The 25,048-nt window shown below is 41.9% G+C and overlaps 1 protein-coding gene across 1 annotated transcript in view; it reads right to left on the minus strand.

Annotated features, from left to right (window-relative positions):
* The window catches only part of PPFIA3 (PTPRF interacting protein alpha 3), a 165,303-nt gene that overhangs the window by 92,122 nt on the left and 48,133 nt on the right, over positions 1-25,048 (minus strand). Inside the window, exons 3-8 of the mRNA XM_018564364.1 lie at positions 19,706-19,870; positions 18,422-18,496; positions 18,266-18,346; positions 14,971-15,192; positions 13,849-13,995; positions 7,318-7,452 (exon numbers count right to left, since the gene is read on the minus strand). Coding sequence (XP_018419866.1) covers positions 7,318-7,452; positions 13,849-13,995; positions 14,971-15,192; positions 18,266-18,346; positions 18,422-18,496; positions 19,706-19,870 — 825 coding nt within the window. The remainder of the gene's footprint in view (positions 1-7,317; positions 7,453-13,848; positions 13,996-14,970; positions 15,193-18,265; positions 18,347-18,421; positions 18,497-19,705; positions 19,871-25,048) is intronic.

Genomic DNA, 25,048 nt, shown 5'->3' on the forward strand with positions numbered 1-25,048 from the left:
CATACTGTATTTGTTGCCAAAACCTATAACCAAGAACTAAAGCATAAACTGTATTTAATGCCAGGATGACATGTTGCTTCCAGTTCTTATATCCATCTGCATTCTTTTTGCCGTACACGTCTATCAAAATTTCCACCTTGGGAGTCACAATTAACCTTTTTGATAACTAGGGATGCACCCATACCATTTTTGCAAGACCGAGTACTGATACTTTTCCTTAATTACTCGCCGATACCAACTACTGGTACCTTTTTTTTAGTATCATGTGCCATTTTTTCTAAAACAATACATACTAATGATTTTAGGACAGTGGTGGAACACCAGGGCCCAGTTGCAGTTGCAAATGTTGTGATCCTGGTAGTTCTGCCACTGACTCCAAGCTGTAGAGGGATTACAAATCCCAGCATACAATATACAGCAATGCAGAATACCACCAGCGATAGAGGACTACAGAGCCCAGCAATACATTATACAGCAATGCAGAATAATAGGAAGCTCCATCCTCTGTGTGGTTCACCAGAGCTGTGCGGAGTCTCAGGAGGTTGTGCAGTGTATGACCAGGGCTGTGCGCAGTCTCACCAGGGCTATGTGCAGCGTCTCCCCGGGGCTGTGAATTCTCAGCAGGGCTGTGTGTGGCATCTCCTGGGGCTGTGAATTCTCACCAGGGCTGCATGTTGACTCCCCAGGGCTGTGCATTCTCCCTAGGGCTGTGTGCAACGTCTCCCCACGGCTGTGCATTCTCCCAAGGGCAGTGTGTGGTGTTTCTCCAGGGCTGTGCGCGGCATCTCTCCAGGACTGCGCATTGTCCCCAGAGCTGTGAGCGGAGTCTCCCCAGGGCTGTGTGTGGCATCTCACCAGGCTGTACGGGGACTCGTGGTTTGTGGAAAAGGCTATGTGCACCCGTACCGGCTCTGCAAAAGACAGCCACCATGAAGTCCTCACAAAGGTGCCAAGGTCCCTAACAAGCGTGGGACCTCAGGCAGCCAAAACCATTCATAAATTTACAGGCCTGGTATTGGCGCTTCGTATCGGGTCATTTTCACGAGTACAAATGAAAAAGTCCAGTATCGACACCGTACATATCATAAAACACGTATATATATAACAGTTTTCTTATTGTTTTAATGGTTTTACTCACATAAAAGTAATAAAAACATAACTTTCAGGTTAATAGATATACCACCCCTTGGGTATGACAGTTAATTGAACCATTGCATTTCAAAACTATCTGTAGATACCCATATATAATTGAGGATGATTTCTGACAATTATCTGGAGGCTGAGTTCTGAAATATTGTGGTTTGATCAACTGTGATACTCAAGAAGTGGTAATCTACTAACCTGCTTTTTTATTTACTTTGCAGGAGCAGAAGCCCAGGAGGTGATCGATTCAGTTCCTAGGCTTAGTGCTGGACTGTGGCTGTTGATTCCAGACAATATGGGATATTTGCTATTATTTAATGCTTTTGAGTTAGAGGGGATGAAACCAAGGGCTCATTACATCATTGATGATTGTATATATTGAACTTATGGGGATTCATACTTGTTTTATGAATGAGAGTTTATGTTGGGTGACCCCTAGTAGTAGAATGCAGTGATCGTGGCACATTTGTTGTTTTTCCTGAAAACGCATCCATGCGTTTTTCCTGAAAACACATTTCCCATAAGATGGGTGCCTGGATGCCTAAGGAAGACTAAGGACTGCTTCTTGGATGTCCATACAAATTTGGACAATGGACTTTGAAGTCCATGAGCTTAAAAAAAATCCTTGCATTTTATTGAAGATGGGTGGAAAAACTGTGCCTTATATAAAACGGGGGAGGGGGCGGGTACAGCTGGCTCTGCCTCTAGATAGGCAGAGCCAGCTGTCACTCACGCATCGATGTCGGGATCCGCTCCGGCGTCTCAGTATACCGCGAGCTACAGCTCGCGGTATACTGAGCTTAGGGTAACGGGAGGACGCTAGTTTGTGTCCTCCCGTTACCCTAAGGAGAACTATGGGGAAAAGCTCTGACCCCATAGTTCTCCTTTAACAGTTTCTAGTACTCAATACTTTAATAATGCTGTGCAAGAAGCTGAGCAACCAAAAACAACTTTGACAAGCCCACAGCTGGATCAGCCATGCCACCGCTGATAGCAGCAATGACCTTTCTTGCCTGCTGCTTGAGAACATTCCTGCTAAAAGTGGAACAGTCCTATATTATCAAAAGACTGTAATTAATAAAAACACTCATAGTTACCAAAACATGAAAATACTTATTCTTTCCTAAAACAAAAAGACCTTTATGAGGTGAGACAATGATAATTGTCGGGATCCGTTTCAGCTGCGGCGTCTCAGTATACCCTTCGGAGAACTATGGGGAAAAGCCCTAACCCCATAGTTCTCCTTTAAGCTTCTCAACAAGAGACAACATTAATACTGGGGATATTATGAATGTAGCAACCTGTGTTGGCAGAAATTAGTGGATATCTATCCTGCTTTACTACTTGTGATAAATTGGTTTTGATTTTATCTTTGCTATGCCCTAGGATACTACAGGTGAAACTCGAATAATTAGAATATCGTGCAAAAGTAATTGCAGTAAGTGCTGCAAAAGGAGCCCAAACCAAGTACTGAGTACATATGCATGCTTGTACTTTTCAGAGGTCCGATATTGTTCTATGTACAATCCTTGTTTTATTGATTGCATGTAATAATCTACTTTTTTGAGGTTGTGGATTTGGGGTTCTTGGGGTTTTCATGAGCTGTAAGCCATAATCATCACAATTATGACAAATCACGGCTTGAACTATCTTGCTTTGCATGTGATGAGTCTATCTCATATATTAGTTTCACCTTTTAAGTTGCATTAGTGAAATAAATGAACTTTGCAGCATATTCTAATTATTCGAGTTTCACCTGTATATGCAAACTGTTTTTAATTACGGTATATTTTACCAACACTACCAGCAGGTGTCAGTATTACATTAAGCAGGACTGTGATTGGGTATATTGTACTTACATTCACCTATGTCAAACAGATCTATGCTGTCCCAATAACCATGTGCTAAATTACATTTCACTGTGGGACGCTATATATGGTGACTGTGTGTGATGCTCCCTTATAAAAGCATCCATCGCTGCTAGGACTAAACACCGCTTTGGAGATTTGTTTTTTTTTTAAATTCTTTACTGGTTATAATGAATGGTACATAAAGTAAGCTAACAATCACAAGAGTGGGAAACATTAAAAGCATTTGTTAGTCATCCAGTACATATCATACAGTAGAAACCAGGAACAACATAATGGAACAAAATAGCTGAGCATGTTGATTGACCACCATACAGATACCTATAAGTTGCAGATACCTCAAAAAAAAGTGGGAAAGACATGGTGGGAATCTTCCTACTCATGTCCCTGTGTAGGGGTTGAGAATGAACTTGGAATTTGTTACTTATTGTTTAAACATTTAGAAAGAAAAAGATAAGACACAGAGAGTGAAGTGTGGAGAAGATATGAGAAAAAAAGCAGTCAAAGAGTATAGTTAGTATAGTATAGATATACCAATACCTGTAAAAATGAGAACCTTCACAGACATACATCAGATAGAAAATTTTCTGCATTTAGAAGTACCAATAGGGTTGCCAGCTGTCCGGGATTCACCAGGACAGTCCAGGGTTTGAATGCTGTGTCAGGGTTTCATGGCAGCTGAAACCCAGACACAAGATGTCAGACAGACAAGGGCAACCAAAATTAAGATATGGGGCTACTGAACCCCACTGAAAATAGGCTGTGATATTTACATATGAATGGGTGGTGTTATTTACATATGAATACATTGTGACTCATTTATATGTAAATATGGATGTTAATTAATATACAAATTTGGCACCTCTCCCCCATTGTAGAAGGTGGTACAGTTTGGCATTCTGGCAGTCTCAGTGAAGGGAAAGTATTTCAGCTGTTCTTCTTCTTGTATCTCCTTTATCTGTCAGTGTGTGTGGCTAACAGACATATTGTATAGCTCTCTCATGTCTTTTTGCAGCCCTTCAACAGTTTAATTCACTTTGAATGAGACCCCTGGATGCTTTATAATTCCTTACACAGTTTTGCAGCTAAAATCTCTAGAAAGGACCCTTTTTAAATATAAAATATTGTAAGTTGGGATTTGTTTTCCATTTACTTTCAATAGGCATTGCAGGAAAATAAGCGAAACAAATCTACTGTTATAAAGCAAATATTGCATCTATGCTAATTCAGAAATCGCAATAATTTTAAAGGTAATTGCTGGTCAGTAAGAATACCTCTGTTACATTGCTGGTCGGTTGTATTTTCCTCCGTTACATTGCTGGTCAGTGTGAATACCTTTGTTACATTGCTGGTAAGTGTGAATACCTCCGTTAAATTGCTGATAATTATAGTCAGTAAACTCTGACTGTCTTAAAAGGAGAACTATGAGGCGAGTGAAAATCACTCAGCCTCATAGTCCTAGCCGACCTGTGACAATGACACTGTCACAGGTCGGCTCAATAGACCGGGAAGTGAGCAAACATATAGCATCGCTCGCTCACTTCTCGATCTATCCCTGCAGAGAGCCGTGACTGTCACTCACGGCTTCCTGCAGGGATTCCTCCAGCGCTGACTGGCGGAACGGATGGGGGAGGGGGCGGGTACAGCTGGCTCTGCCTCTAGAAAGGCAGGGCTAGCTGTCAATCACGCAGCTGGGTGGATCTCGACAGTAATGTCGGGATCTATCCCGGCTGCGGCGTCTCAGTATACCGCGAGCTGTAGCTCGCGGTATACTGAGCTTTGGGTGATGGGAGGATGCTTATTTGTGTCCTCCCGTTACCCTTAGGAGAACTATGGGGAAAAGCCCTGATCCCATAGTTCTCCTTTAAGTGCCAACATTCACTCAATGTCTCTTCAGATTAATAGTAATTTTATATTTAATTTCCATGAAGCTGGGAAGTGCATATACAAAAAGTCATAAAAAAGAAGTTACAAAGTTAGACAAGCAAATAATTATTGAAAACAATGGGGTGAAATAGGGATGTCCCGATACCAATGCTAGCATCGGAATCGGGCCCGATACATGGCATTTTGACAAGTACTTGTACTTGTCAAAATGCCCCGAAGCCTAACGCCGAAGCTTGCGCTGTTTTTAGAAACCTACAGAAAAATGTACTGAGGTAGCTTTCCTGTACAGCCGTTGGGCGACAAAAAGGATCATACCCTAACAGCAATTGGACCTTGTAGATAAGATAATGGTTTTGATCTCAAATCTCAACTATACACTTTTGATAACAGAGTATAGCTACCACCCTCTCCTGTGCAATAAGAAGGCGAGAGGCCGACATTCCAGTTATTTGCACAGGCAGGATTTGACTTTAACACTGAATATTGTAGGTAAAGTTGCATTTTTTATTTTTAAAACAACTGCTCTACTTACTTAACCATTTCCTCCCCAAATCCCCTTGTGTCCCAGAGTATTTTCTTTTTCTAGATATGTCTCAGTTCCATACCTTGTATCGTTTAGTGTTTGTAGTCTATCCTAATGTATTAGGCCTTTTACATGGACGTATACAGCCATACAGTGTGCATGTCTGTGCAGAAATGACAGCCGGTGTGTGCAGCTGCCTGTACACCTCAATGAGAGGATGTGGCTGTAAGCTGCTACATGCCAACCCAAACTTGTAAGCCATACAGGTAGAGAAGCACAGCCCCCTGGACGGTCTACGGCCATGGGCTTGCATCCTTACATTGTACAAACTGCACTGCTGTGCACATCTGTGTGAATGAGTCCTAATACGGGTAAGGCTTCAATTTCATGGCATTTTTTATCCTGATTTTTTTTTTCTCTTAGGAAAAAAGGAACAAAATGCATTTTCATTTAATTATTCCCAAATGCAACATTTATGTAATTTGCACACCCAATGACATTTACCTTAAATTATAATGACCAAAGACTGCTGATAACAATTATATTACATAAGTGCAATTGTCATGTAACCCTACTGGAATGGTAAAACAATGAACATTTGCGTTTTACTTTAGGGAGGTTTATTTTTCTTTTGATGCTACATTGCAAAACACCCAGTTAGCATAATATTACAATAAGAAGAAGACAGGTTGTTGAGAGCACACAAAGGAACAAAGCTGACTTTTTCACTGGTTTGTGAATGTTAAAAATCCAAATGACATTGCATTTACTTATGTGAGCATTTCACACTCAAGCTGTAAATTCTAATGTCTTCTACAACACTGTTATTGTTGAGACCTGGGGAACAATGCAGAGAGGAATAACGAATGCCAGCGGTTTCAGCCTGCTGTCACTGTCAGCCGGCTGTTCCAGACAACAAATGCACCTGGACCTGCCAGAGCCACCGATATCTGGTGCTATTTTAAAATGGCACTGGAAAATATAGCCGTGTCTGGGCCGTTTTACAAAAGGCACCAAGGACTTAAGTGCTTAAAAAATATATTGGAACCAGGCATTAGTACGAAATACGCTAATGACCCTCAGTTTGCAAATCAGCTTTCTAATAAGGAGAGCCTAACCATTGCATAACGGACTTTGCCACACTAATTACTTGGAAGAGGGAAGTGTATTCTAATCCCTCAGGTCTTTTTTACAGAACAACTATTTTTGGAACACCAGAAAGCACATTCATATGACTGGAGCTCAAAATCTGCTGGCTGCAAGTGGTAATTGTAAAATATTAATTTAAGATCAAAAAAATAAATAATTAGATTACACGTAGAATAGGATATAGAATAGGAGCACAATATATAGTTAGGGAGAACAGTTTAGAAGTATAGGGGAGTAGTTCAGCAATTGGAATATTGACCACGGGAGGGGGTTCCTTTTTTTCACATGAGGAAAGTCATTAGAGAGTAGGGAGGTGAAGTTAGGAAATGGGGTGGGGAGGGAGGTGGAGAAAGGGTGATAAGGATTCAGGTTGAGGGGAGAATTGGCACAGGAGGTGTATAGAGCCTGTCCATCTATTATTCCTCCAGAGGCGGGTCTGAAAGAAAGGGTCTTAGGATGGTGAAAAGTGGAAGTAGAGTTGGATGGTAGGAGTAAATGTGAGGTATAGATATGTTATCCCATTGGGTCTTTTTTTTCCTTATATATTTTTTTCTTCTATAAAATGTATTATGTAAATTATAATGAATTTAAGTGCAATAAAAACATATTAAACAAAAAATAAATAAATAAATAAGTCTTTCCTAAGATACTGACATATCTTTCTTTTGCAAAAAAAATGACTTAAGAAAAATGTATTGGTTTTCTCCAACTGTGTGCTCTCATTAGGCAGCATGTAAGTATAGATACCTTGCTTAGAGCCGCCACTCGCTGTGCCAGCTGAGCTTCAATTTCTGGGAGAGTCTCTGCCTTCTGCAGGGTCTGCTGTAATTTCTGTTTGGCGTCTTCTAGCCACTCCTGCAGCTGCCTGTTCTTCTCTTCACTCTGTGGTAAGAGTAAAAAAACAATGTTAAAATAATCAGTCAATAACAGTCAAGGAACCAATCTGGAGATGGCACTGAGATGTGTTTACTATAGAGTGGGGAAGGTGTAGACTTCCTGTGAAGTTTTTAATGCTGCCTGTGTCCCCATTAGGGGGATTAACACCTGTATTAGTACTGATGACCATTGTCACCAGAAAAGAAAATAAGGTGAAATCCAAAATAATTTAGAGCTGTCCCTAGAGGTAAAAGGGACATCATTAGGACATCATTAGGGGTGCCTGATTCCTGTGATCAGTGACAAAGGAGCGCTTTACTCACAGCACTTCCGGTCTCAGCTGTGACAAGCAGAGCTGCACAGGAGATCAAGCCTGATCCCTATTTAGATTTGTCCCTAGAACAAGAGATAAAAGGGACATCATCAGGGGTGCCAGATTCCTGTGATCAGTAAGACAGGAGCACTGTACTCACAGCAGTTCCTGTTTCAGCTGTGACAAGTGGGGCTGCACAGGAGATCGAGCACAATCTTGTACTTGATCTTTATTGGAGGGCAGGCTCCATAAATAGAACCTGTCACCTCCAAACGCTGTCGCATAGGGGCTTGTTAACCCCTATGTGATGGAAAAAAAGTTAAGTGGAAAAAAAAGTAAACAATTATAAAATAAATACAAATAAAAAAAATATAAAAAATTAATAAAGTAAATACAAATAAAAAAGTGATAAAAAGTAAAAAAATAAATAAATGGAAATGTAAAAAAAAAAGTGATAAAAAAGTATTTAAAAAAACAGTAAAAAATAATTTTAAAAAATGTAAACCAACCCCGCCACCCCCCGGCAACTGCATGCAAATAAACGCTTGCACAGAGCATTGTCTTCAGTCTTGCACAGTTGTACAGGCCCCTCTCCTGCAGTGAAATTACGCTGATTTCACTGCACACAGAGTTTCTCACAGAAGCTGCACATTAGTATGTCAGATACAGCCCATCTCATTTTCTGGCTGTTTGACATTCGTGATCATCTAGCTGTCGCATCTCAGCATCACATGTGGGCATTATCTGGAGTGGTCTGGATGCAGCCAGTCTAGGAAAACCCATTCCTCAAGACTGGCATCCGCCCATCCAGGCATTTTGATATTTGAAGATATGCATATATGGGCTTGCATAAGGGCTGAGGGCTTTTGAGAGGAGTACTGTGATAGGGTGAAGTAAAGTGTTTACAGGAAGCTATGTACAGTACCCTGCCGGCCTCTCCCTCCAGCCATGATCTGCCTACCTACTTGTACAGAGACGCAGTGATGATATTACTGGGTATAAAATAAGGTATGTAACGAAAAGGTAAAGGAAGGGAGAACCCAGGGAAGCCAAAATGTAATACGTTTTTTGTATTCACCATAAAATTGCACTGCTGCCACCAGTAGAAAAGTACATAACAGGTAACAAGTTTGTACTGGAAGCTAGGTTTGCCGGTAGCAAGGTTGCAATGTTGGCAAGGTTGCACTGGTAATAAGGTTCACTGGACACACAGGAGCTCCGGTAGCATAATACAGAATGCTTAAACAGTGCAGTATGTCCCGTTCAAGTTTAAATAGTAACAATAGCTGGTGTTCCACCAGCTATTACTTCATGGGAATTTTGACTTAGCTGCAAGCTACCCCCAAGTCACTCAACAGGTACTCCTAGACACAGAGAAGGGTAGGTGCCAGTGAGCTGGAACATTAGAGAGACATGAAACACCAGTTAGAAACTAAGGTGATTCAGGGATAGAATGGGTAGGGCCCATTCCCCTACATCCAGGTACAGCCAGCTAAGGGTTGTCTGCCCACCAATCACCAACACCAAAAGATACAAATGACATACAAGGCTGGAACAAGAAGTTCTAGTCAGAAGAGAATCCCTTCTACCTCTTTTGCTGTGGCAAGACTTCTAGTTCCTAACTAATTGTTGATGTACGCCACTACTCTGGAGTTGTCCAACTGGATCCCAATTGGATAAATTACCAGTCGGGATGTCCAACGTTGGCGCAACAACCAAATCGCCCAAAGCTGCAGAATGTTGATAGGGAGACAGTATTTCTCCAGTGTCCACCAGGCTACCTGAATGACTAGTGACTCTGCCATTCTAGCGCCAGAGCCAGCTGTACCCACCCCTCCCCCATCTGTCCGTCCTGTGTGCACTGGAGGAACAGAGAAAGGAGGGGGGAATCCCTTGTAAGGATCAGTGATTGACAGTCACCACACTGAAGGGAAAAGAACGTGAGCCGAGCTATCAGCGTTTACATGATCGCTCAGCTCTCAGTATATAGAGACTGCAGTGTTCTTTAATGTACTCCAAGAAACGGGTAAGACAAAAATCCCGTTTTCACAACCGTACATCACAGGACACATCACTGGAGTTCTTTCTAAGACCACTGGAACATTCAAAAGTAGTCCAACAGAGGGGGAGGCAACACAGCAAACAATGGCTAACATGCCCAAGGAATGAAAACTCCAACTTGTAATAGAGAACCAGGGGCACCTATAGAACTTTACGACAAAAACTCACATTTGCAGAGGTGTGAACATCGAAGCCCAAGAAGCACTAATACTTTTATTGGAGTGAGCCATAACCGTAAAACGAGGAGCTTTCCATTCACCTAGCAATAATGGAATGAGAGGCATGCAGAGACCCTCCAGAATAACGAACAGAAAGTTATACTTGTGAATAGTAGCAGTCGCAAAGAGGTAAACACTGACCACCGGTAGTACGACCAAATAGTGTAGGTAAATTTCCTTGTTCCCTGTTCCCTGTCCAGGTGCAGGATACAAGGATGGTAACACAATGTCTCGGTAAGGGGGAAGGCAGAGAACTGCTGGGGGAGAGAAGAGGCCTTAGGCCTCAGCACAACCTTATACTTATGAAAGACCAGAAAAGGCTTTTAGTGTGGCAAGGCTTCTAATTCAGACAGAAGCCAGCAAAAGTGATGGCTATATGGAAGGCCACCTTGAGAGTAGGCAAAGATATATAAATATCTCTAATCATCTCAAAGGGTAGCTTCTGAACCAGATTGAGGTCCCATGATGTCACCGAAACACAAACGGGGAACAACATGTGCCAGCCCTTGCACAACGGCCTTCACAAAAGAGTGAGAGGCACGCAGTCTCTAGAAGAGGATCACCAAAGAGAAAATCTGACCTTTAATGATAATCAGTGCTAAACACTGGTCCGGGCCAGACTAGAGAAAGTGCAATGATAAACCTCGTGGGAGGCCGACTTCCTAGCTTTAAGGGGCGAAGAGATGACAACATCAGAAAGGCATCTGTCCCTGAGGATATGGGCTTTAACAACCATGCCGTTAAATCCAGCGACTGAGCATCAATGTGCAATACCAGTCCTTATGAAAGTAGGTCTAGATGGTCTGGAAGTGCCCATGTAGAGTCTGCCAAGAATTTGAGCACATCTACATACCAGGGCCTCCTAGGCCAGTTGGAAGCAATATAGATCACAGGGATGCCCCCCTGTCTCGATCCTGAAAACTAGGTGAGGTGAGAGTTTCAGAGGAGAGAAGGTATACATAAGTGTGAACTGATCCCACAGTCACCAATGCAAACGACAGGGAAAGGGCAGAGGCATTGAATACCTTTCTCTCATCAGTATTCACTCGGGAAAAAGACGGTGCTATTAAAACATAAGAACGCACACAGTTCATCTCAAAAAATTCAACAATGGTTGACAGAAACCGAGATACAACACAGACTCAAACTACTTAATGCAAATAAAGCATTAGGACCGGATAATCTACACCCCAAGGTACTTAAAGAACTAAGCCAGGTTATAGCGGGACCATTATTCATAATTTTAAAAGATTCCTTAATGACTGTCAGAGTGCCAAGCGACTGGCGGAGGGCTGTGGTGGTTCCAATATTCAAAAAAGGGTCCAGATGCCGTCCGGGGAACTACAGACCGGTTAGCCTTACATCGGTGGTTTGTAAAGTGTTAGAGGGCATGATTAAGGACCACTTAGTAGAATTTGTTCAGGATAATGACATAGTAAATGACAACCAGCATGGATTTAGGAAAGACCGTTCCTGTCAGACTAACCTGCTAACGTTTTACGAAGGGGTAAGAAGAGATCTGGATGGAGGGAGGCCAGTGGATGTGGTATATTTGGACTTTGCTAAAGCATTTGACACGGTACCACGCAATCCTGAGAACTGAAAACAGTTCATACTTTTCTCTCCCTAGTGTGAATTCAGGTAGAGGGGAGGTCAGAGCGGGTCTCTGCGGTAGCAGGAAAGACAGTCCACTTGCAGCCCTTGCAGCTAGGAGGTATTAAAGAGATTAGCCATCTTCCCCATAAAATCCATCATAACAAAAGGTAAATTCCTCTCTAGATAACACATTTGAGGAGTGAGCCCCAGAGACAGCAAAGGAGGACCCTGATGCTAGCAGTAAAGGAGATAGGGAGCGCACTATGGAACTAAGAAATAAGGTCCCCAGAGAGGGTAGAAGCCTCACATGAGCCACAATTCAGCTGAGTGGTTCCCATGCCCCCATGTTCTGCCATGTGCATTGCCCCACAAAAAGCACTACCAATGTTGAGAGGATATCCTGTTTCCAGACATTGTAGGCAGCAAATGTGACCCAGGTTGAACAGGTGCAGTGCTGTGCAGTGGTGTGACAGTAAAGCTTCTTGTGCAAGGTCACAGTGGCAGCAGCAGCTAAAAGAACATGCCAGAAAGGGAAAAATGGCAACCACATGTGCAGTACAGTACCTGGGAGGACGCTGCACAGGTACCTTCCTAACCCTTAGGCCTCAAAAGGAAAACTAATGGTGCCACTTTTTTTTTTTTAAGATGAATACCATCTCAAAGTGCGACACTTAAGTCGGGCCAGAGCTGCAGATTTAACGCATTAGATTAGAGGCCTGTCAGAGCACCTGAGGGGGGCTGGCAGAGGCCACCTGAGGGGCTTTTGGTCCTTCCCATGGATGCGCAGTGCTCAGCAGGGATATGCCAACCAATCTTCACCCTCCGGATGGGCAGAGCCCCTTGAGGGGGGTCTTCAGCGTCAGGGCTCTATTAAAGGACAACGGCTATGGATGTAAAATGCACCCTGCAGAAAACCACACACACTGCACAAAGTGCAAAGAAGGGCACCAAAGACAGGTTCCAGTTACTGAGCCCATAAAGGCCCTTTTCCCTTTGGAGGGGTCAGAGTATGGTCCACCAAGGCTCTATCGAGGAGAAAGGCCAGATGGTTGCTACAGGTGCCGCAGTGGCTTAGAGCAGCATTAGGGAAACTTTGTAAAAGATCTTGCAGCAAAATTTCTGAGAAAGAATTGCAAAAAGGAGTACTTCTGAATACTGAGAGCTGTATAAGCAACGCATAAGTGTGCAGGGGCCGTAAGTGCTGAAGCTCCAGACAATGTGCCTGGTTTCAGTGAGCAATGTTTATTAAGCAGATAAGGACAGTGTTCGATATGCAATTTGGTGGGATGGCAAAGGGGGAAGCCTCTAGAGGGGAAAATGGAGCTTGTGTGTTCAAGGATACAGGAGAAATACCAGTGTGTGTGCTGGAAGTTGGATCTCATTTATATATAAAACATAACTTAGCCTATCACAGTGGTGTCCAGTATGTGTGGGGAGAACTTCTTTCCAGAGAAATTTAAGACACCACAGAAACATTAAAAAACAGTGTTGGTGATGCTATTCAGCATAAACCTATTAAACCGCCAGTACCACATAGACCTTTTAAACTGGCATTAGCTGTGGGTTAGCATTCTCACATACCTTTATGCAGATTCTTTAATGTTTCTGGAGCCTCAAAACTCTGGGCAGATATTGGCTCCACAGCCTCCCAGTTTCTCCCTACAGGCCCATCCATGGGGTATTAGGAATTATTTTTTTCGTCAATATATTTTCTCTCTTAGAGCAGACTAGCCAATGTTTTATAGGCTTTTTTCTCTTCCTCTGGATCAAATACAGGTTTAAGAGTCTGAGGTTGCAACAGTGTTTAAACGGACTTAGGTTATAAAATAGTACATCTCAAGTTTTTAGGTTCCCAGAACATTTAATAAGCTACCTAAATGAACTTTGCAAGCACCTGTAGATGCCTGCTACTGGCAGTTTATTAGGTTTGACAAGTCAACAGTTTTTGTTTAAAGGGCAACATAACTGATTTTCGGTCTTCTGTTCTGTGCTGGGAAAGGGTAGGACAAAGAACCATAGCCCTAGTTAATTTTTCTATATGTAAATTAGAGCATCCAGGTTTTCAGTTCCCTAAACAGCTTTAGAAGTTAAGTAACCACACATGTAGGTGCCAATAGGTCTATGTATCACCATTTACTTTACTACATGTACTGTGTGAATGGGCAGTACATTCTGTCACTATACGACAGGGTGCTCACTCATTGATGATCTTACCTGTCTGTAGAGAGAATCTTTACTTGCGAGCTCATTTTCTAGCTTGTCATTGACATCGTGTAGTGATGTAGCTTCCCTCTGTGCACTAAGGTAGCGTTTCTCTAAGGTAGTGATACGCTCCTCCATATCCTCCCGTTGTGCTAGAGCCTGGAGCCAGAGGACAAAAATTAGGGGACAGATTTTTAAAACAGACAAAAGTAATTCCACTTCCCCATTACTGGAAGGTACATGTTTAAATCAAAATTGTCAGCCATGTGAAAAGTATAAGTCATGCCCAGGAGCAGGTATCACAAGGTGCCTGCTATTACCTCTTTTGGTCACAAAAGCCTCTTATGTGCACTCTGCACTCTTTCACTTAGATACTAAAGGCCCAGCCTCAGAACTAAGCTTTATCCTGTCCAAAAGGAACAGTCATCAGAAAAAAGGATGGAGGGTGAGTGGGTATTTTTGTGTAAATTGCTATAGAAGCCCACTTGCTACACATCAATTTGTATTCTAGATTTAACAATAATGGACCCATGTTAGAGTCCATTAAAATACAGCCTGCATCTTTTATTATAGGCACCAAGTTAAGCAGAAGACATGGCAGCCAACAGTACATGGCACTAAGGAAGTGTGCGGGGAGTGATCTACTCACACTTCCTGAATAGTTACAGCACCGAAGTGACTTCAATTCCCCCTGGACCGGAAGCGGGCTACTATTTGCATTTATAAAATAAGAGTGTCTATCCACGTCAGTGCAGATTCCCCCATGTGTACACATACAAACTTTCCCCAGTACTCTGTGTCAGACTCCTATCACTTTCCCCCAGTGATGCAGTACTTAAATATTTGTATATGAAATACAATAATTAAAATATGGAACCGAAAAGTAAAAATGTGAAAGCTACATTATATTAATACTTAAAACAAATATTACAATTAATCCCCAAATTTGTAAATACGGAAAATACATTATGGTTTCTCCTTAACAGTACTGTAAAGTTTGGTTCATGTTTAAAAGCTTTATTGAATATTGTGTAATATACAGCGAGGGTATCACTTATATTCTGCTAAAACTCTACTGATGCCAATATCTCACCAATGTGGATGAGCTTTAAAACACAGAAAGGGTGTAATTACCTCTTTTACATCACGCTGCAGTTTGGAACAGGACTCCTCAGACTTTATAAGATCTTTTTGTGCTGTGTTTAGCTCCTCCTCAAGTTCGGCCATTTGGCGACACATCATGGTTAAGCGCTCCTTAAGCTGACACAGTTCTAACCTCTGCTTTTCCACCAACTCCTCCAGTTCCGTCTCTCGTCCACCTCTCAGTTCCAGGTGGGTACAGCCATTGACGACAGTCTAAAAAGAACACAAAGAATAACTATAGGTCCTGGGTGTTAGGCATCAGCTATTTAAAGCAAATACACTTTTAGGTTTGATTAATGAATCAACAGATGAACATTGGCACTCCTTTTCTAAGCCAGGTACCCATAGTCCACAGAATGCTTTGGTTGGCAAGCTGAAACGGCTCTGAATAGCATGGAATATATTGTTTTTTAGAGGCACAATTATTTCTTATACAGGATTCTCTACCAATTTGAATAATACTTTTGGATAAACATAGCTGAAAGCCTAAAAGTAATTTACCCTAATCCTAAACATTAGTTGAAACCTCATCCCTAACTACTAGCCTAAATCTAATAGCTAACCAATATAGGTGAATGTGAAGTTAAAACACAACTACAGTCATGTGAAAAAGAAAGTACACCCTCTTTGAATTCTATGATTTTAAGTATCAAGACACAATAAAAAACATCTGGTCCTTAGCAGGTCTTACAATTAGGTAAATACAACCTCAGATAAAACAACACATGTTACACAGGTCATTATTTAATTTTACAAACATAAGACAAAATTGAGCAGCTATGTGTGAAAAAAGCTGAAGACCCACTTCCACATTAGCCACATTCTTGATGTAAATAAAACCAGCATTTTCCATCTTGCCCAGACCTTCAAGGCCACTATAAACTACCATCCCAATCCTTTTTTAGCTACCTTCAAATAACTGCTCAGTTTATAGTTCCAAATTAAACTTTCTCCCAACTAATGCCCTTTGAGAAGATTTGAATTGAGGAACATTCATGTAGAGGATTTTTCGAGCATCTACAAATTCCTAATAGCCCCACATGTGTGAAGCTTGGATGAATAGGCTATATATAGATTTCGGCCCACAAGATATTGATTGTACAGTTTATAAGGAAATCAATTAAAAATACTTGATCATTGGTACCATTCTTCTGCCTTTTTACATACTCTCAATCCCAGTTCCCAATCGATGTTGGAGGTAACCCATAGAAACCCTGTAACACATATTTTGGACCTTTCCTAAGATATAACCCTTTTGGTGTGGAGTTGAATCCATTTATCTGCTGGAGATTCTACTCATTGGTTTCCTTCAGGAATTCCAGAAGGTTGATCCTCCACTTACTGAGAGTATAAAGGTGTTTGATCGCACATTGATGGAAGACACAGAGCCCATTAATATTTGACTAATATTTACATAGAGATTACTTATGTAATCTCTATGTGCAGAAATGAACAATAACCTAAATAGGATCGCGTTTGGAACCCTTAGGACAGCTTCAAAGTTAAATCTAACTCCTTCATAAGCTTAGGTTATCCACCTTACCGTACACCCTACTGGTCTACTACCAAACTAGTTACCCAGCTTTCTCCTATTTCCTTAGTAACCACTTTTTTTTTCTTTTTACTCTCCCTAACGCCCACACAGATGGTTAAGCCCTTCCCCTCTATCTTTCGTATTTATTTTCCCTTCCATGTTCTCTGTATATCTTGACTGGTTCATCTGATGAGTACAATGCTGCTCCTTATTGCCTATTTAACCTCTAAAATGTAACATACCAATAAATAAGGCATTAGACCAAAGAAGACACATAAAGCATTTATCAATGCTTGGATTACTTGACACTCCAAAAACAAGTGGGGTTCACTACCAACAGCCCCTTACCTGAAAATATGTTCATAATTTGACAAACTCAATATGATTCACAATGTATTTGTAACTAAATGTCCAATTCTAATCTATGTTTTTACTGAATGTCAAGATGTTTTGGAATGTTTACTTGGAAAACATGTTAATAAAAACACATCAAAACTAAAAGAACTTCAGATACATTTTTAAAAATCAAGCCATGATTCAATGATGCATTCCTTCAAAGCCTTCAAATGATTTTCAATTCAACTAGAGCCATCTGTCTTTATAGTCAGTTTCCCATATGCCAGATGAAAGAAGAAGTCAGGATTACAGCAGTAGTATCTTTATTAAACCTTAACAGTTGGGCAGAGACATATATAGGTGGGTTTACAGGAGAAAGAGCTCAGCATGTATACCACAAATGTGGTGATGTTTTATGGCAATCCAAAGGGCAGGGAGAAAGCTGGCAGTGTCAAAGTCTGCAAAAAAACAAGCTCTAAAAAAGTGATGTGTGACTTTTTATGCTAAGCAGACTTTATGTGTTAATCAATGGTATACATGGCTGGATGTGCTCTTTAAAGAACTGGAGTCTGGATTAACATGAAATAGGAAATTCAATCTTGCAGTTGTACTGTCTGAAAACTCGGGGGTCTTTGAGAAGGCTAGAGACTCTGGGGACACAGAGAGACACCGGAGGCTAAGGAGACATGTAAAGCTGGTGGATCAGTATGTCTGCATATTTGGGGAAGGTGTATTTGAGGCACACAGTCTAATGAGCACATGGTATTCACCAAAGCACAGCACATATGGGTTCGACTCTGCTGAGCGTCATGAATAACCCCCTACGTAATCACTGGGAACATACAGGGGAAGTAGTTATAGTGTTTTGCAGCACTGGGATGCTGGGTGGGAACAGACTGCAGTAGCAAAAATCTCTTGCCGCACTGGAGTGCTGGGATTACAGAAGGCACCAGTGCCAAATCTCTGAGAGTACAGGGATACTCACTAGGGTAAACAGGGCACGTTAGTGCAAGAACACTGGAGGCTCACTTGGAGAGTACAGAGTACACAGGTGCAGGAATGCTGGAAAATCTCGTAGAGCACACAGGTGCAAGAAAGCTGGAGTTTTGTTGGAGTACACAAATCACTTGTGTTCAGGTAGGTAGCCACAGCGGGTCACATGAATCCTCAGAAAGCAAGAGACAATCTGCGGAGACGTAGAGGTTTCAGCAGCTAGCGTATTAACACATTGCTTGAGAGCCAAGCAACAAGTGTATTAGCCCTTTAATACAGGAGATGGCTGCAGATTAGCTCTGGCGCAGGCTGCCACGCACAGCGGGAAAAACACTGTTATGAAGCAAGGCGCAGGTAAGTGTGACAGTTTGTATATGTGTGTATCTATTCCTCTAATACAATTTATACTAGAGTGGTACTTACAGAGTTCTGTGAGTCTCCATCTTTACTGCCGTCATCAATCCCCGATCTCCTCCTGGCAAGTTGCTCTCGAAGGGATAGTGACTGAAACATAAAGCAGAGATTAAACATTCTTGAAAATATCAAAAGTCAGTTCCAAAGAAAAGTGAGCAAGCCTACCTCTTGACTTGACAACTCTAGCTCCTCTTCTAACACTGCAACTCTTTCAAGTGCCACACGGAGGCGTTCTCGCACCTGGAAAAGATAGAGTGTGGTCAGCGTAAAGTAGAGGAAAGTTCTTTTAATAAGAGGAAGACATTTTAAGATGAAGAATATGTACCCAGTTATATTACAGGGATCCCCTTTAAGCTAATTGACCGCTTTATGAAGTTTTAGATTGTTCATCAATCCCCAGTTATTATATCTGTGAACTGCTATGCTTGCTAGGTGAAAGAAAAATTATCTTGCAGGAAAAACAATAATAAATAGAGCATGCAGGAGAGTCCTGATAGTATAGTAATATATTAAAGAACTATGGGGTCAGTGTTTTTCCCCATAGTTCTCCTTAGGGTAACGGGAGGACACAAACTAGCGTCCTCCCGTTACCCTAAGCTCAGTATACCGCGAGCTACATCTCGCGGTAACATTTATATTATGCTGACTACCACATGCGCAGTGTATGCTACATTCAAGACATGACTCTGGTAATAACTGTCACAATTTTGCTAGTGTGCTTATGTCAGCTCTCAACCAAATTTTCAAGCAACCTAATGGCTGGTGTCATAGCTGATCACATGTGCAGTACCATTGCAACCGCATATCAAAATAGAGGCTAATATGGCGTCGTCTTTCGTTCTAAAAGTATAGTTGGGTTTAGTTCTGCTTTAAAACATAGCAATAAAGAGCAGACCTTTCCTCACATGAAGGATGGGTCTCAGCAGATTAGATTAAAATACCACAATCTACAACCATAACTGATCCATACATAGTCATTTTAAGCCTCATACACAAGAATTTCACAAAAGAAAGAGTCCTTTGTGTGTCCCAGAGAGCACGACTGCACTGAAGCAAAGGCTAAACATAGAAGATAGAAAGCATCTGTGTTAACATGAATAAAGACTGTTCACCTAGTACCTGCAGACCTAGCTGGCTTTAATTGTTCAGCCAGACCCCCTGCTCAGAAGAGATCATGTATGGGGTAGAATGCTGCAAAAAACTAACAGGGCTATTCACAAAAGGATGAAGGGTTTGGAGAAGGCAGGAAAAGTGAAAAATCTAGGACAACATAGCTGATTTGGAAAGATTCTCCAATTGCGTTCACTTTCCAGTTCAGCTATGTTGTTCTAGATTGTTCACTTCTCCAAACTCTTCACCCTTTAGTGATTAGCCCTATAAATGTGCATTTAAACATATCACTTGTTACTGTTTTGGTTTCTAATTTATATAGACATGCACTTTTCTTACCTTTTCATCGAGGGCTTTGTGATGCTCAAATAGGGACTTTAAAGCCTTTAACACCTCGACCTCACTGGAGACCCCAGCTGGTGATTGTGCCTGTCTCTTTACAACAGTCATCCTTAGAGAACGTTCATGACGGGAAACCAAACACTCCAAATGTTCCAAAAGCAACTGCAGATATGGAGAGAGCGGAAGGATAAGTACAGGATTATGGGAGGAAAGCCAAAAATACATTTACCAAAAACCTGGTTCCTAGGAAGACATCATAACACAGAGATTCTTTTTTTTTTCTCGTCCCCCCTAGCACCTCAGCTGTTGCAAACTTTGATGACCTTTGTTTAGAATAATGGTCATTACCTGCTGATTTTTTTACAGACAAAAGCAGAGTCAGCATAAACAATAGTAAGATACATTACTGAAGCAGAGAGCTGTTGCATTTGCCAAAAGAAATTTCAGGCAACGAATGAAAGGAGTGAGCTGCTAATGCTATACAGCAAACCCTGTACTAAATTAAAAAAAGACCACTCAGATTACTTTAATTTACCGCTTCAGCCAGAATCCAGGTAGCTCCACAAATGTGGAGTAGGTAAATCTGTTTCCTAAATTTGTGCTGTGCAATTTTCTTTGTCTGCATCCTGTATAACCAATTGGATTAAAATGTCCAAGGTAGGCATGAATCTGATTGGTGGCTGTGGGGTATTTCCTAGTTCAGATAATTGAATACATCAGGCTTTCTGTAGGTGAAAAGCACAAAGCTGTGTTTATGACCGTGTCTCCTGTTTTACAAGAGGTTTTACAATCACAAGGTTACTTGTGATATGGTGCAATGACTGGATATAAAACTGAAAGAACTCTGGGAAAAATTCTTCTTAATCCTTGTAGTGGGACAACCCTAGTACTGCAAGGGTTAAGTGCTTGTTTTTTTGTCTAGGTGCGAAAATAAAAAAAACGTTATATTCACCGAATCTCAGAGCCGGTTGCCTGTTAGACCGACCATTCAGCCTCTCTGCCCCTCAGCTCCAGTGGTCTAAGGCCCCGTGAGTCATCACATCCAATACACTGAGAACTGGACGTGAGTACACCAATCAATATACCATTACTGGAGCGGAGGAAGAGACAGGTTGAAGGGAATGTTTGAAAATGAGCACTTAACCCTTGCAGTGTGGGGGGTAGCGCCACTGCAAGGGTTAAGACCTTTTTCCTAGAGTTCTTCTTGAAGCCCACAGTAAGGTAAATGCAATGCAAATACATTTGTTTTCACTTTTTAGTGGAATTCTCCTAATTAAAGTACATTCTCTATCTACAATGGCTGGCTGGATGCACAGCAGAAAAAAATGTGTCCCTGTTAATGTTTTCGAAATGTTGACAACTATGAATAGGGAGTTATTATTTTCTAACCCTGAAAGATGTTTTATCTTGAAATGAATCTATGCCAGGATGTCTGGAACTGCAAAAACACATTACACCCAGTGAACAGACTGTTTCTCACTTTTTGTATTCTAATAAAATCTCAGTAGACCAAATACGTATTTTTTTTAATTAACCTCCTGTACATCTGACAGCACACATGATAGCAAAGACTAACAGCTCCACAAAGCACAGAGGAATTAAAGATAATGCCATCCCATGGATGGCTCATAACAAGGGACTTCCAAGTAAGACTTTATTATTTAATATGCTTCTTCTAGCCAGGTACAACAGAGACATTTACTATAAGTAGATTTGACATTTGTGGTTCATTGCTATATAAAAATAGACACAAACAAAAATAAAGACACAGCCTACAGCATACTAATTTTTGTTTAATAGCATTATTATTATCATTATTGCATCACATTAAAGGTTATTTCATGCGTGCGTTGAAAATTGAATGAAAGAGCAACGCTGATTATAGGCATTCGGCAGGCATTTTCCAGGCATTAAGGAGGCGTCAAAAATGCTTGCAAAATGCCCTGCAAGTAGGGAGTGTTAAAGGGGGAGTGATGTAATAAAGGGAACTGACGAGCTTTGAGGTGTGCTTAGGCTGTGATGAAATTTGCAGGCATATTGTTGGTTTTCTGTGCTGTGTTTTGCTGAATTAATATAGATCCAAATGTATTTTGACAACATGGGTTTGTATTCAGAGACCTAATCCTCGCTTGCCCGGCTGAAGATGATTTATTTCAGACATGACTGGTTCTGGCTGGTACTTGCAATCCCTGGCAATGGTATGGCAGGCACTGCTTTGGATGACACTGAAAACAGCTGGCATTACAGGGTGGCATAGGTCAGGCTGTCACAGGTTGCAAGTGTGCAGACAGGAAGTGGCATCTGCACCTGCTCTGTTCACTCACTCTATGATTCCCCAGTGGTTTCTGGGATTGCAAAACCTCCCATGCCTCTCCTAAAACACCTGTGCAATGCTTCTTAAATGCCCAAAAAATGCTATAGGAGCATTGACAAACCATTTCAATATACTTCAATGGAGGCATTTGTCCAGCGGCAATGCCTCTTGAACGCGACATGCACTCTATTTATGAACTCACAGCAACACAACAAAATGCTAACGCCCACATATGAATTGCACTGAGCGGTTGCTATTGCATAATCCCACATAAGCATTAATAGGCGGCAGAGAGGCTTTAAAAACGCTTCTCTAATGCCAGATTTTAACACACATGTGAAAGAGGCCTAAGATGTACTTAGTATGCATTCAAAAAACAGCAGCTCTCAGAACATACCGGGGAGTGCTTCCAGGATTGCGGAGAAGTGGGGTCCTATATTCACATATGGTGGTCTTGCCCAATAGTGCAGGCTTTCTGGATCCGCGTGATGCATTTTCTCTCTAACCTACTGGACATAATGCCATCAGACCCGAAGGTGGTTTTACTCAACCTTCTCCCAGAAAACCTCTCTCGCTTCCAACACAGGTTTCTGATGCACGGTCTCGCTGCAGCCAAGCAAACCGTGGCAAAATGAATAGCACTGCAACGCACCTCCCACAGTAGAATTTGTTATGCCGAAAGCAAAAATTACTTTTTTCCCACTTTTCATAAATGGCACTTGAATCGCTTCAGCTAGGGAATGGCAGCTGCAAGTGGCAAGATTCCGCAGACAGCAGTTGAATGTAGATACAGCAGATAGTGGGCTGGTACAATAGTCAGCCTTCTATTGGCCATTTCAAATTGCAATAGACAATAGCAGCCTGGCTATTGCAACCGCCCACTGTTTGCTTTGCCCTTTAGCGTGGAGGAGAGAGCTAGGGGATCCAACTAATCGATAATGAGAATAGATAACAAGGCAGCCGAATGAACAACTGAACTGAAGTGAAGTGAGCGGAAGCCTCTTCGGCTATTCAATGCAGCCCTACACGGCTATTTTTAACAGTTGTATGAGACTTACCTGCAGATGGACTCCCGCTCAAAAACGTGCATGCACACAAGTATGCAATCCATTGCCTAAAGTTCCTGGAAAACGTGCTTTAGCATGAGTGCGCAGAACTTTCTACGCTGCACTGAGCCATGACCACGTTGCTGAGTGGTCTTCAGCTTGTCACTGTGTGCCCTGTACTTTGTTATTGTATCCTGACGTCCTGTGTATGAACCCGGCTTGTGACCAATTGACTTTGCCTCCTCCTCCTGATTCGGTACCTAGGTCTGGTAGGAATTTTAAGGGAAACCGTAACGCAAAAAAAAAGTGGGGTCCACCCTAAAATCCCATACCAGAGCCTGGCAGCGGTCTGGCAGGGCAGGAAGGGGGGGGGGGACGAGCGAGTGCCCAACCTCTCCACCATACTAGGCTAGATGCCCTCAGCATTGCTGATGGGGACAAGAGCCTCTTCCCCCCACAACCCTGACTCGGTGGTTGTGGGGGTCTGTGAGCAGGGGGGCTCATCTGAATCTGGGTACCCCCTTTCATAAAGGGGGCACCCAGATGCTGCCACCCCCCTTGTGAATGAGTAAGGGGTACTTGTACCCCTACTCATTTTCTAAAAAGGGTTAAATAAAATGTCAATAAAACACACAACAATTAGAAAAAAATCCTTTGATTGAACAAGAAACACAAAACAAGTTTTTGACTACCATATTTTTCCGGGAATAAGACGCTACTTTTTCGTCTTATACACGGGGGCCGCGGTTTTGAAAGTGCTGATACCACTGCAACCTAGCCTCACGGATTGCAGAGACAAGATAACAGTTCTCCTCCAATCATAAATCTTTTGAACCTGAGGTCAGTTGTTGCTGGGGAGATCGTGTAGGCAGTGCCCAGAGCGGTAATGTCGGAGCATTCTGTGACCATAAAAATGTCAGAAAGTGAAAAACAACCTGTAAAGCGGCTGGCTTACTCTGCAAAATTTAAACTGGATGTTATCACTTATGCAAAAGAGCATGGAAATAGAGCTGCAGAGAGACAATTTGGACCTCCTCCCACTGAGTGTATGAAAAAAATGTCCCACAAAGTCATTCCAGCGTCGGACGACAAATGAGAAAAAAAAAACAACTCCCCTATGCAATGTTTACATCGGGCATTGGGCAGAATAAACAAAGCTTGCTATTGGCTATTTAAAATAGCCAATAGCATGCTGGCTAATGCTCCACCCACTGCCTGATGTCAGTCACAGAGGAGCGGACCTAAGAGAGAACTTTCTCAGTCACAGAGGAGCGGACCTAAGAGAGAACTTTCTTTCTCAGGTCCAGTCCTCTGCAGAAGCAATAGCCATTTTGCTATTGGCTATTTTAAATTGCAATAGCAAGCTGGATTTTGCTCTGCCCACTGCCTTCTGTCAATCAGCAGAGGAGGGGATCTGAAAGAGAACTTTCTGTCTCAGGTCCACTCCTCTCTGGACTGACAGAAGGCAGTGGGAGGCAGCCATTGTTCCACCCCCTGCCTGATGTCAATCAGCAGAGGGGCGGACCCCACGCTGTTTTTTTAATTATTATTTCTGTGGACAGTTTAACACTTTTGTGTGCAGTATTCTGTGACAACTGTCAGATTCTTTACATTCGGAACCGACGTGTCCGCAAAGAAGCAGAAGCTGTTACAGAATAACACAGATCTCTCGGCTTCTTTCTTTATTTACATTTTCTAAAAGTATTGTTATTCTTCGTTTTCATGTGGGATACAAGTCAGAGAACAGTAAATGACAGCTCTCCCGCTTGTTGTGTTTGTTCCAAATTAAATTAGTATGTATCTGAATTTCGTTATCAAACATTTGGATTTGTTCGGATTCATTATTTCTGTCATTCGTAAATTCGGATGCCTTCATACAAATTTCAATTCGCAACAAAACGAACCGCACATGTCTACAGCAAATACAATGCAAGAGTTGACCGTTTGATACTAAAAGAAGCCTCCAAGTACCCCAAAATG

Source organism: Nanorana parkeri, unplaced genomic scaffold (assembly GCF_000935625.1).
Source record: "Nanorana parkeri isolate BGI_ZX_2015 unplaced genomic scaffold, ASM93562v1 scaffold747, whole genome shotgun sequence".
Taxonomy (NCBI): Eukaryota; Metazoa; Chordata; class Amphibia; order Anura; family Dicroglossidae; genus Nanorana; species Nanorana parkeri.